General features: G+C 39.3%; 1 protein-coding gene across 10 annotated transcripts in view; it reads left to right on the top strand.

Moving 5' to 3' along the window:
- The window catches only part of szt2 (SZT2 subunit of KICSTOR complex), a 182615-nt gene that overhangs the window by 106940 nt on the left and 61637 nt on the right, over nucleotides 1-14038 (top strand). For all 10 annotated transcript variants that reach the window (XM_051711348.1, XM_051711341.1, XM_051711340.1 and 7 more), the window contains 4 exons: nucleotides 158-324; nucleotides 7411-7508; nucleotides 8386-8518; nucleotides 8685-8812. In XM_051711348.1, coding sequence (XP_051567308.1) covers nucleotides 158-324; nucleotides 7411-7508; nucleotides 8386-8518; nucleotides 8685-8812 — 526 coding nt within the window. The remainder of the gene's footprint in view (nucleotides 1-157; nucleotides 325-7410; nucleotides 7509-8385; nucleotides 8519-8684; nucleotides 8813-14038) is intronic.

Below are 14038 nucleotides of genomic sequence, written 5' to 3'. Positions count from 1 at the left end.
CTGTCAACGCATCCAAAAATGTATTTTGGTCAGCATGAATCGCTTGTTCTGGGATCAGTCAAGTGTAAGCGCTGCAGAAATGATTGGCCATTAGCTGAGCTGGTCTTGTGCCAGTTATCTGTGGTAACGGACGAGTGTTTGTGTGTGTGTTTTATAGAGTAAACCAGAAACCTCTGAGCTTAGCAGTCTGAAGACGACAGATGACATCATACCGGAGCGAGAAGAAGACAGCCGAATGGGCAGACGGAGACACAAGACAGAGAATGTTAAACAGCAGTGGAACCATGAGAAAGCCATGGCAGTGGAGCAAGAGCAGGCCCAGAGGTACACACACAAAATATAGACACTGTGCATCTTTACAGTCCTTGTGTAGAACTTTGATGTTGGCTTGGCAACTCCTTGTCTAAATTGTAAACTAGTTTTTAAAGGTTTAAGTTTAATGGTTATATAGACTTTACAATAAGTAAAACAGCCAGCTAGCTAACTAGATAGTCAAGACAGAGTGTCACATAGATACAGAGAGAGAGAGCAACCTGAAGAAGATCAAAGGCATTTTGTTGGTTTGTTTACATTTGAATTTTTTACAGTTGGAGTTTGAATTAACGAGCATTCCATTGGCCCGTTTGAACGTTCTGTCCAATGTAAGTCTATGGGATTTTTTCCCGATTTTTAACCATCAGCTGTGTGAAAACCGAAGGTCTGATCAGTTAGAAAAGACATAGCACATAGACATTCCAGAACAGTCTGAAGGTCTGTGCAAATTTTGGTAGATGTAGGTTGAAAGCTCCAGGAGTCAGTGTTAGAAATGTTGGTCCCGGTTCAGGGATTTTAAAGAACCCTAAACCTAGTTTGTAGAATAACAGTATTTTGGCTTCGTCAAGCCAACATAATTAGCCACCATAATTAGTTTTCCACTGCACATTTCACTTTTTACAGTATATACTGGGCAAAGCAAAATGTTTTGAGACAATTTTTCCCTTAAATGCATCATGAGTCAAACATTATTACATACCTGGGGTCTTCACTTTCTAACACATACTGAACTACACATAAGCTACACATATACAGTTGAAGTCAGAAGTTTACATACACCTTAGCCAAATACATTTAAACTCAGTTTTTCATAATTCCTGACACTTAATTGTAGAAAACATTCCCTGTCTTAGGTCAGTTAGGATCACTACTTTATTTTAAGAATGTGAAATGTCAACGTGACGCCATGCGAGGATCGGACATGTGAACAGTGAACTCTGCGCACTTTGTTAGTTTTAACACTTTTAATGACATAAACCAGTGAGATTCAATGCACTCTGTTCCATAACTGTTTTAGGAGGACAATATGTCAAAGAATTCAAAATTCTCGGGCTCTGGAGACATTAAAAGACACTTACGTGCTCAAGTTGACGCCCCCGAGCAGGCCGCGAGCCTAGGAGTCGATTTAGGCGGAGAAGTGCTAGAAATGCAGTGAGAGATGCTGAACATGTTGGCAATGCTGACGAAGGTCATTGCTGACTTGGAGGATCTTGCTGTGATACGTTGATCGATCACTGCTATGGAGGCGAAGTTTACTGAGGTGGTTACAAGAGTGGGAGATGTCGAGAAACGGATCGATTATCTGGAGTCCTTGGAGAGGGAATTATCTGCTAATCCACTAGCGACCAAGGTGGATTTGGAGCGTGTCTGGGAGAAGTTTACCATATGCTGTCCTGAGGGCGAAGAAGGACAGGATATGGTAAAATTCCTAGATGGGCTCCTTCCGAATCTGCTCGCCATAGCAGGCCATAAGCTGGAAATCGAGCAAGCTCACAGGGTTCCTGCTTGGCAAGCCGTGGAGGGAGGCAGGCCCCGATCAATTCTGGCCAAATTTCTGAGATCATCAGATAAAGATCTTGTGTTACACGAGGCGAGGAGTAAAGGAAGGCTTTCTTGGAAAAATCACGGCATTTTCTTGTTCTCAGACTTCAACAAGAGAAACGTGATTGATTCAGGGAATGCAAGAAACTTTTACATTAACGGAAGGTCGCTTTTGCACTGATATTCCTGGCCAAATTGAGAATAGGAGGGCTTTAAAACATTCACATGCCCACAGCAAGCGATGTCCTTCATAAAGTCAATGGAGTAAGTCATCTTGTTGTACTCACTTGGTGCTCACTGAACATTAACTTTTTTTTTGTGCTGGTTCCACATAGCGGCTGGAGATTATTTTGTAGAGTAACACTCCTTCAGGACAGTTTTATGGATGAATGTACATGCTCTTTGTACTTATTCCTCCTATTGGCTGGAGTTTGTTTTGCGGAGTATTTCTTGCAAAGACATTGGAGTGATTAAGTCATTTGCTTGCACTCATGTTGCAGCCGGGTAGACTGGCTCACTGAACATTTGCTTGACTGTTTGAAGAATCTGTGCACTTTTTTCCGCCTAGCGGCTGGTTCTTATTTTGTAGAGTAACACTTCAGGACAGTTTTATGGATGAATCTACATGCTCTTTGTGTTTATTCCGCTTATTGTCTGGAGTTTGTTTTATAGATCATCTTTTGCAGTGCAATTCTGTCTCACAAAATTTTTATAGAAACACCAGACTTGAGTAATCTGATGGCAAAGTTGTCGCTAGGCTCTCGTAGGTGTGCATGGACTGTTTGAGTTTAGAGGGATGGTCGCCAGTTGAAGCTGTCGTGCGCGGGGTTAATGCGGTTAATATTTTAACCCCCAAAAATAATGCTTTTAAAGAATTCTATCTTGATCACTATAGTTCCACGTCTTCGTCTACTGATGAGGTTATTAGAAACTTTGTGAAACCATTAGAACTTCCTAAACTGACGACTGAGCAAAGGAATTCTCTTGATTCTGAGATAATCTTGGAGGAGGTTGGCGAGGTAATTAAGGCCTTGCCTACAGGCAGGGCTCTGGGGCCAGATGGCTTTGCTGCTGAGTTTTATAGATCTTATGCTACAAAACTGACTCCACTTTTGCTAGAAGTTTATACGGAATCATTAAAGAATGGAAAGCTTCCGCCAACCATGACGCAAGCCCGGATCAGTCTGTTTCTTAAAAAGGACAAAGATCCAAGCAAGTGTAAGAGTTACCGTCCAATTTCCCTGATCCAGCTAGATGTAAAAATATTGTCCAAAATTTTGGCTAACCGATTAAGTAAAGTTATGACATCTCTTATACAAATAGATCAGGTGGGGTTTATTCGGGGCCGAAACGAATGATCAGACTCTAGTCGCTGCCATCTCACTTGACGCCAAAAAAGCATTTGATATGGTAGAATGGGATTATCTTATTAAGATTTTGGAAATGTAGGGGTCCGGGAATACTTTTATTGGGTGGATTAATTACTTTATAGACACTCGGTAGCAGCGGTTCAAACAAATGGATTAATTTCAGATTATTTACTCTGGACAGGGGCACCCGGCAGGGTTGCCCTCTTTTCCCTTTATTGTTCTGTCTTGTCCTGGAACCATTAGCAGCCACGATAAAGGAGGATGATTTTCCAGGGGTGGTGGTGGGAGGCTTGGCGCATAAGCTTTTGCTTTACGCAGATGATATTTTATTATTTGTCTCTGACCTTACTAGGTCTATGCCTTGCCTCCACAGAATTATTAATTCCTTTTCTAAGTTCTCAGGATACAGAGTGAATTTGTATAAATCTGAAGCTTTGGCTCTGACAGTGTATTGCCCAGTAACGGCTTTTCAGCCGGGCGCCTTCCAGTGGCCCAAACAGGGCATTAAGTATTCAGGTATTTTATTCCCAGCAAATTTGTGTGATTTAGTTAAAGGTAACTTTGACCCTTTAATAAAAAGTTTTTCGAGCGATGTGGGTAGATGGGCTTCATTACATTTATCTATGACTGGGAAGGTTAATGTTATTAAAATGAATTATATTCCAAAATTCAACTACCTGCTACAATCTCTACCTATAGATGCCCCCCTCTCATATTTCAAGCAATTTGATAGCATAGCGAAGTCCCAGATTACATTTCAGAAAACTTAAAAGGCCGATTGACAAAGGTGGGCAGGCCTACCCAAGATTTTGTTTTATTATTACGCATTCGGTCTCAGATATTTGGCTCATTGGTCGCTTCCACCTGAGAGAGCCCCTCCCTGATTTTGTATTGAACAGGAAGTTCGTGCCCCTATTTCGCCATTGCAAAGCCTTTCTATCAAACTAACCGGAGAAGTTAAGTTACACCCCGTTATCTCGCGTTTGCATTGGTATAGACAAAAGTGTCCAGAGTGTTTAATTCGGACATTTATTTAATTGTTGCCTCGAGCATATGGCTGAATCCAAAATTATGTATTAATAAGTCCCCTTTCTGCTGGTCAGAGTGGATTGTGAGGGAGGTTAATATGCTCGGTGACCTATATGAGAGTGGAGTGTTTAGATCCTTTGAAAATATTGTTCAACATTTTGGGATTACCAGATCTCAGTTCTTTAGGTATTTACAACTGCGCCACCTGCTTTGTACTATTTTTGGGAGTAGCATACACCCCCCTAAAGCGGCAGATACTCTGGGAGTGGTGATTACTGCTTTTGGAAAAGGTCATGAGGCACCAGTGTATTACATCCCGTTAATTCAGAGTCTGGGGAATGGAGCTTCAACTTCTCTCAAGAGATTATGGGAGAAAGATTTAAACTTGGTATTGGAGGAGGGAGTGTGGCCTAGGATTCTAAAAAAACATCAAGTCTACATCTAGAGATGCAAGGGTGCGCCTTATGCAATTTAAGATATTACATCGATTCTATTGGACCCCCTCTAGTTTGTATAGTCTTGGTCTTAAAGACACACCCACCTGCTGGCGATGCCAGTCAGAAGATGGGAACACTTTTGGTTGAGGGTTCAGAGTTTTATGTGTGACGTATTGGACAATCAAATTTTATTTTGCCCCAGACTCTGTATTTTAGGTGATGGGGCAGTCATTAATATAGGGTATAGATACATAAAAAGTTGGGTCCTAGCCGGAGTTATGATCAGCAGACGTATTATTCTTAGGGGATGGAAGTCGGCTGGCGCACCCTCATTTCAGGAGTGGTGCACAGAGATGGGTGGGGTGGCGGCATTCGAGGAGGTGACATGTAGAAGGGCTAGTAAACTTAGATTTGTTTAATAGGAAGTGGGGTAGATATTTGGCCTTTTTGGAGGGTTCTCGGGGAGGGGCAGTGGAGAGGGATTTGTAGTTTTAAATGTGTGTGTGCATTCTTATTGTTTTTTTTAAAGTATAATTTTTATGTTTTTTTTTTTTATGTTTCTAAATAATTATGACCACTGGGGTGCGTGTTTGTGTCGAGTGGAAGCAGAATGTTCCGGGGGAAGGGTTTAATTTGATATAATTTGATTCCGTATTTTCTGTTATGTTTATTTAATTTGTTGAAGGGAATTAATAAAAGTTGTTAATAAAAAAATAAAATTAAAAAAAGAATGTGAAATGTCAGAATAATAGTAGAGAGAATGATTTATTTCAGCTTTTATTTCTCTCATCACATTCCCAGTGTGTCAGAAGTTTACATACGATTTGTTAGTATTTGTAGCATTGCCTTTAAATTGTTTAACTTGGTTCAAACATTTTGGGTAGCCTTCCACAAGCTTCTTACAATAAGTTGCTGGAATTTTGGCCCATTCTTCCAGACAGAACTGGTCTAACTGAGTAAGGTTTGTAGGCCTCCTTGCTCACACACGCTTTTTCAGTTCTGCCCACAAATTTTCTATCAGATTGAGGTCAGGGCTTTGTGATGGCCACTCCAATACCTTGACTTTGTTGTCCTTAAGCCATTTTGCCACAACTTTGGAGGTATGCTTAGGGTCATTGTTCATTTGGAAGACCCATTTGCGACTGAGCTTTAACTTCATGACTGATGTCTTGAGATTTTGCTTCAATATATCCACATAATTTTCCTTCCTCATGATGCCATCATTTTTGTGAAGTGCCCCAGTCCCTCCTCCAGCAAAGCACCCCCACAACATGATGCTGCCACCCCCATGCTTCACGGTTGGGATGGTGTTCTTCGGCTTGCAAGCCTCACCCTTTTTCCTCCAAACATAACAATGGTCGTTATGGCCAAAAAATTCAAGTTTTGTTTCATCAGACCAGATGAAATTTCTTCAGAAAGTAAGATATTTGTCCCCATGTGCACTTGCAAACTGTACTCTGGCTTTATTATGGTGGATTTTGAGCATTGGTTTCTTCCTTGCTGAGCAGCCAATCAGGTTATGTCGATATAGGCCTCGTTTTTCTGTGGATATAGATACTTGTCTACCTATTTCCTCCAGCATCTTCACAAGGTCCTTTGCTGTTGTTCTGGGATTGATTTGCACTTTTCGCACCAAACTACGTTCATCTCTAAAAGACAGAATATGTCTCCTTCCTGATCGGTATGATGGCTGCGTGGTCCCATGGTGTTTGTACTTGCGTACTATTGTTTGTACAGATGAACATGGTACCTTCAGGCATTTGGAAATTTCTCCCAAGGATGAACCAGAATTGTGGAGGTCCAACATTTTTTTGGCCTGATTTCTATTGATTTTCCCATGAAGAGGCACTGAGTTTGAAGGTTGGCCTTAAAATACATCCACAGGTACACCTCCAATTGACTCCAATTTGCCAATTAGCTAATTGGCTAATTGCCCTTGACGTCATTTTCTGGAATTTTCAAAGCTGTTTAAAGGCACAGTTAACTTAGTGAATGTAAACTTCTGACCTGCTGGAATTGTGATATAGTCAATTAAAAGTGAAACAATCTGTCTGTAAACAATTGTTGGAAAAATTACTCATGTCATGCACAAAGTAGATGTCCTAAACGACTTGCCAAAACTATAGTTTGTTAATAAGAAATCTGTGTAGTGGTTAAAAATGAGTTTTAATGACTTCAACCTAAGTGTATGTAAATTTCTGACTTCAACTGTATGTATTTACTCAAGCACTTATTTAGTCGAAATAGACGGAAAACTTTTGCATTTTCATTAGTATAACCAAATGGCAAAAGTACTTGCTGTAGTTTACTTCGATGTTGCTTCTTCGTCAAATAGCAATGTCAAGTCAATCACTGAAACGATAGCGCCACCTTGAGGAGAAAATTGCATGCATCATATGTATGTGCACTGAAAAAAAACAGAAATATGCAGGTTGTCCGATTTACTGAATCATATTATTTGTGATCTTTAGCATTTATATTTTATATTAGATCTTCGTATTCCATGTCTTCTGAAGGCATATGATAGATTTTGGTTAGAAACAACCCGAAATGCAAGGAATTTTTCAATGAAAATCTTCTGTTGCGTGTTCACGAGTGCTATGAGAGAAGCTTTGCGTGTACATTCCAGAACTTGATTTGTTTGCAATTAAATTAACTTTTTCTATGATATGATCCCTTTAAGACTCTCTGAACTGACACTAGGTTTTGTGTGTGTGCAGGAGACATGCAGCCCACCTGGAGGAAGGAGATACAGGCACTCTTCACCCTGTTTACCAGACCACATACCTGCCCTGGGTCACCTTCATGAACAAACTGAGTGAGTCATGACAGCTGCTTAGTTCTGTCTCCGTTCCCTCTTGTGTCTTGCCCTCAAGGAATTTAAAATTAGGCATAATTAAGTAATATTACATTTACACAAGAGTGCTGTTCTTTTGAATATCTGCATGGCTGTGATTTGGACTGATGCTGCAGGTAAATCACAGCTGCTTCTATGATTAATGCTTTAATAAAACTGATAAAGTATGTTCATGTCGGAATGACCATAAATACGAGATTTCGACTTGTAAAAAACGCTCACTCATATTCTATGAAAGCTCCGACTTGGACATTGTGACATCATGTAAAAAGAACCAATATGTCAGTGGCCTAAACAGTTAAAGGAACAATAGTTTACAAATATTACTGTATGAAATGCCATTTTATTATAGCCAGTGTTACCCGGAGCGTTTTCTTTGTTCTCAAACATTTTATAAGAACATATAGAGTAAATGAATATAGCGATAAAATGTTTTGATGTCATCAAAAACAAATCCACACATATATCCATTTTGGCGGTATGAGCAATTACAGTAATTCTGACGGGACACAAACGCAGCATTATTATCGATTATTATATGGCTCTCTGGAGAAATCGATTCTGACTGGTCAATTACACTATTCATATTTTTCAATGATGACCACACATTTGGGAATCAGCCAAGATTCTGGGTCCTCCGTGGTCTCTTTCTTCTTACATAGTAACAATTTCAATGCAAATCAATGTTACATATTCTTTATTTGTAATTTGGTGTAATACTAATAAGCAGGATAATGTACAGTGCTTTAAAAATAGCTATTTGCACTTTTGGAATGCTGCTTGTACAACCAGATTAAAGGATCTGAACTAACTGTTATATTCTCTTGTCCTCTTACAGATTGTCCGTCTGTGCAGCATTGTGCAGCTGAAATCAGCCATCATTTCCTGCTGCCCTCCATCCTCACAGAAATTGTTAATCTGGTCAGTTCACTGGCCAATGACACCACAGTCAAAGTGTTTGAAAGAACCAGGTGAGGAAATCACAACACTGCAGTCATCAAACTGTCAAAACTGTCTCTGCCTTTTTGTTTTGGAAATTATCAGACTAGCTGATTCTGTGTTGGTAAATGTTTCTTAGCTGTGTAATGTACTGTGAGATGCTGTAACTGATGATCTGTTTCCTGTGTGTGCTGCAAGCTGTCCTCAGGGAGACATCTTCAGCCCGCTGTCAATCATCCAACACATTAGCCAACCACCTGCCACCACTAGGAGCTTCATTCTGATTGGTCGCAACTTTAGCCAATGGCATTGTAGCTCAGAACAAGGTACCTCTCATGTTTGATCAGCAATTTATCTTCCTATCATATATATTACACACTCTTACAGATTTTAAGGTCTTTCCAAGAAGGCTATGTATGTATATGTATATACAGTACAGTATACTGTATATGTGTCTATGTGTATAAAATGCATTATAAATGATTAACTAATGCCTCATAACACACATTGTAATCAGTTGTATCTTTTTCATAAATAGGCTGATTATAAGTACATTTAAAATACATTATGATACTCAACTATTTTTGCTTACTCTTCTGTAATGTATAAAATTAGGTGTTAAACATAATCTATAATGCGTTATACCTCTTAGTGATATAATAGGTGTGAGTGAGAAACAGTTTAATATTTAATTTTTGCTAGAAATTCTATCCCTGTCCAGGAGGGGGCGATATGCATGAAGAATGTGAATCACCAAAACACAAGAAGAAGAATGTAAAAGTGAAAGTTAAAGTGGAGGTTGACTGAGCAGGGAGGAGAATTTATAGGAAAAAAGGACTTAAATATTGATCTGTTTCTCACGCACACCTATCATATCGCTTCTGAAGATATGTATTTACCCACTGGAGTCGTATGGATTACTTTTATGCTGACTTATGTGATTTTTGGAGCTTCAAAATTTTGGCACCCATTCACTTGCATTTTATGGACCAAAAGAGCTAAGAAATTCTTCTAAAAATCTTCATTTAAGATCAGAAGATGAAAGTAAGTCATACACATCTGGGATGGCATAAGGGTGAGTAAATGATGAGAGAATTTAAATTTTTGGGTGAACTATTCCTTTAAGGTTATAGGTGAGGTTTTAACTGAAGTAAGATTATTACTGAATTCTGCGGTCAACAGTACATCTTGCTGCTAACCATTTTCTCTCTACTGTCCTTAAAAAAAATAAAAGGACAGAGAATTGTTAAAGGTGAAGTGTGTAATTTTTTAATTGTTAAAAATACTTTCTCCTATCGCGGTTTAATGGAATAGTTCACTTTACTCACCCTCGTATCGTTCCAAACACATATTTTTCAGTGGAACCCAAAAGCGAATTTTTTAAATAATTTTCACGCAGCTCTATTCCATACAAAATGTCTGTCAAGCTCCAAAAAAATGTCTAAAAAAGCACCTAAAAGTACCCTATTTTCTAAGATATATGTCTGTTTGTTTTATCACCGAAAGGTTCTGCGACTTACAGACTGAAGCAACTTCTCTAGATAATTTATACATAATTGATGTCATCCAGTCAAACACACTACACACCCAAAAACATACAGTATGATTACATATAAACAATGAACTACATTTAACTTTAACTGTATTTTTCAAACTGACTTTTAAGTGCTGAATTCTACATTTTGCTGCAGTTTCCTTGTGAAATGAACACTAGAGGCACTACAACAATTATGCGTTTTATTCACTGTCACACAAATAACGACTACAGTGGCTGATTATGACTTTATAAACACTTACTTTTTTGCTCTATTACTCACACGGTATGATATCAAAACACATTTTACTCTAACGCATCGTTTGAAAAACTATACATTTTAATGATTGTACAGACCCACCTACATTAACACACTTATTCCAGCGTGATTAGTTTTCGTGGTAGCTCACCTGATAGACTGTAGGTCTTTGAACTCAGAGGAGCGCAGTTCGAGCCCAGCCAAGGATGCTAGAAACTAAAGTGAAAGTAAAACCGAAATGACATAGTTGCTTCAGAATTTTTTTTTGTTTTTCATGTCGATCGGTTAGGTTTAGGCATTGGTTAAGAATAAGGATGTCTGTTTTGTTCATCTCTCATTTATCTTTTAGGACACTATCGGTTAGGTTTAGGCTTAAGTTAGGGTTAGGAAAGTAAGTTTTACTCATTAAAACAACCATCTAAAATTCACCTTACAAACCTCATCTTCTTACAACATCATTTCACTCGCTTTTTTTGCTTTTTCACTCGCTTACTGCCAAACGTGTAATACAGCACTTAATTTTGGTTTGCAAAAATATTACCATGGTCACATAAATTTCATGAGATCAAGCAGAAAACTTCACACATCCCTTCAAAATTTGGCCCCCCCTAGTAAAAGCACTAGTTATGGTAGTGGCAAAGAAATTACTGTACACACTTCACCTTTTAATGCTATTGTTTATTGTCTAAGGGCTTGCTCAGACTGAACGGCGCCTTGCGCTAAAAATGCTAGTGCAACGCATGTAAAAGAACGCAGTTCTCTCGAAACACACATTTAAAAGTTGACAGTCTTGTTTATTACCTGACACAGCGTCAAAATATAATGATTTGCTCCTTTGTAAGACGTGGTGTAACAGTCAAGGATGTCCTTCTAGTGCATGTTTACATAGAACAGCAATGGAAAAAGAGCACAGACGGACACAAAACATGTTCAGCATGAACAGCCCTTAACAGGTTTCTTACAGTTAGATTATAAATTACATTAGTTTTCCTCTCTTTAAATCACTCCACTGCTGCCATATAACTCTGCTGTTCAGCTGATCCTGCTAACATATGTTTTATTCTTTTACATGCATCTGATTTTGCTGAGCCTAAAATTGTTTAGTGAACAATTAGCATTGAGTTGTCTTGCTATTCTGTTTGATTCTTTTACCTGTGTTGTCTCTTGCAAAGCTGTGTGCATAGATGTGTGTAAGTGTGTTTCCCTGCTTGCATGCATGAATGTTTGTGAGTGTGTGTGAATGCGGAATTAACACAGAGTTGTGTCCTCTTGCAAAGCTTTGTGTGCTCATTTCTGTTTGCCCACAGAAGACAGTTCAGATGAGGAGAACAGTCCAGTTCTAAATAGGTGCACATGTAAGTTTGGCCCCGAGCGGCCCTCACTGCTGCATAGTGGACAGCGGACTCCATTACTCCACAAAAACACTTAAACAGCACAGATGTATACAGTACATGCGTGAATTTGAAATAATTTTTATACCTGCATGTGCAATTTCATTCAAACTTATTGATTTTCATCACTTTTTCAAATTCCACCTTGTGTACAGGTGATGACTGAATGTGGCTAAAAAAATATTTGACAGATTTAAAACATGCTCATGCTGAAGTGTTTAATTTCTGCATCACCAAACATAATTGCAGAAATAAGGACTTTTCAAATGTTTTCAAACAGGTTCGGTAACACTTTACAATACAGTTGAATTTGATAACATACTGTAAGTTAACTACATAAGTTAACATGAACTAACATAGAATATTACTTTTACAGCACTTATTATTCTTGGTTAAAGTTGATTTCTACATATACTAATGCATTTTTAACATTAAAAGTTGTACATGTTAACTTTAATTAATATAAACTAACATGAACAAACAATGAACAGTTGTATTTTTATAAACTAGAGAAGTAAAGATTGTCAGGACAAACTTTAAGTTGGCTTGAAAAAGCCTAGTCTGAAAGCTTATTGATAGATAGAATGCTTAGCTAGGCATTGCTAACATGTTTTAGAATGTTGCTAATATGTTTGAACACTTAGCTAGACATTGCTAGCATGCTTTAGCATGTTGCTAGAATGTTGCTTTGCTAGGCTTTTGCATTTGGTTGCTAGGCAGTTACCAGGGTGATACTCAAAAGGTTCCTTGCTACCCTGAGTCAAATGACCCATCCTAGAATTCTCTATGATGTTCTGGTGCTGAGATATGTGTTTTGCTACTCGGTTGCTAGAGTGACCCCATCTGGTTGCTAGGCAGTTGCTAGGGTGATACTAACAAGGCTCCTTGCTAGCCTGAGTCAATTGAACGAAACCGGATGTATCTACAATGTTCTGGTACAGAGATATTTGATTTGTTACTTGGTTGCTAGGGTAACACCATCTGGTTGCTAGGCAGTTACCAAGGTGATACTCAAAAGGCTCCTTGCTACCCTGAGTCAAATGAACGAAACCGGAAGTCTCTACGATGTAATGGTGCAGAGACTTGATTTGTTACTTGGTTGCTAGGGTAACCCCATCTGGTTGCTGTGCAGCTACCAAGGTGCTGCTCAAAAGGCTCCTTGCTACCCTGAGTCAAATGAACGAAACTGAAAGTCTCTACAATGTTGTGGTGCAGAGATATGTGATTTGATACTTGGTTGCTTGGGTAACCCCATCTGGTTGCAAGGCAGTTACCAAGGTGATACTCAAAAGGCTCCTTGCTACCCTGAGTCAAATGAACGAAACCAGAAGTCTCTATGATGTTATGGTGCAGAGACTTGATTTGTTACTTGGTTGCTTGGGTAACCCCATCTGGTTGCTGTGCAGCTACCAAGGTGCTGCTCAAAAGGCTCCTTGCTACCCTGAGTCAAATGAACGAAACTGGAAGTCTCTACAATGTTCTGGTGCAGAGATATGTGATTTGATACTTGGTTGCTTGGGTAACCCCATCTGGTTGCAAGGCGGTTACCAAGGTTATACTCAAAAGGCTCCTTGCTACACTGAGTCAAATGAATGAAACCGGAATTCTCTACGATGTTCTGGTACAGAGATATGTGATTTGTTACTTGGTTGCTTGGGTAACCCCATCTGGTTGCTAGGCGGTTACCAAGGTGATACTCTAACGGCTCCTTGCTACCCTGAGTCAAATGAACGAAACCGGAAGACTCTATGATGTTCTGGTGCAGAGACATGTGATTTGTTACTTAGTTGCTTGGGTAACCTCATCTGGTTACTAGGCAGTTACCAAGGTGATACTCAAAAGGCTCCTTGCTACACTGAGTCAAATTAATGAAACCGGAAGTCTCTATGATGTTCTGGTGTGGAGATATGTGATTTGTTACTTGGTTGCTAGGGTAACTACATCTGGTTGCTAGGCAGTTACCAAGGTGATACTCAAAAGGCTCCTTGCTACCCTGAGTCAAATGAACAAAACTGGAAGTTTCTACGATGTTGTAGTGCAGAGATATGTGATTTGTTACTTGGTTGCTAGGGTAACCCCATCTGGTTTCTAGGCAGTTACCAAGGTGATACTCAAAAGGCTCTTTGCTACCCTGAGTCAAATGACCCAACCCGGAAGTCTCTACGATGTTCTGCTGCAGAGATATGTGATTTGCTACTTGGTTGCTAAGGTAAGTCCATCTGGTTGTTAAGCAGTTTTAGGGTGACACTAAAAATGCTGCTTGCTGGACTGAGTGTAATGAGTCAAACCTGAAGAGTCTATGACATTCTGATCAGGAGATATCATCTAAGCCATTTTGAATGGAAGTCAAAGGGTTTTGGTTGTTAGG

Source organism: Myxocyprinus asiaticus, chromosome 12 (assembly GCF_019703515.2).
Source record: "Myxocyprinus asiaticus isolate MX2 ecotype Aquarium Trade chromosome 12, UBuf_Myxa_2, whole genome shotgun sequence".
Taxonomy (NCBI): Eukaryota; Metazoa; Chordata; class Actinopteri; order Cypriniformes; family Catostomidae; genus Myxocyprinus; species Myxocyprinus asiaticus.
Note: the sequence above shows the minus strand (reverse complement) of the source record. Positions and strands in the feature narration are given on the sequence as shown.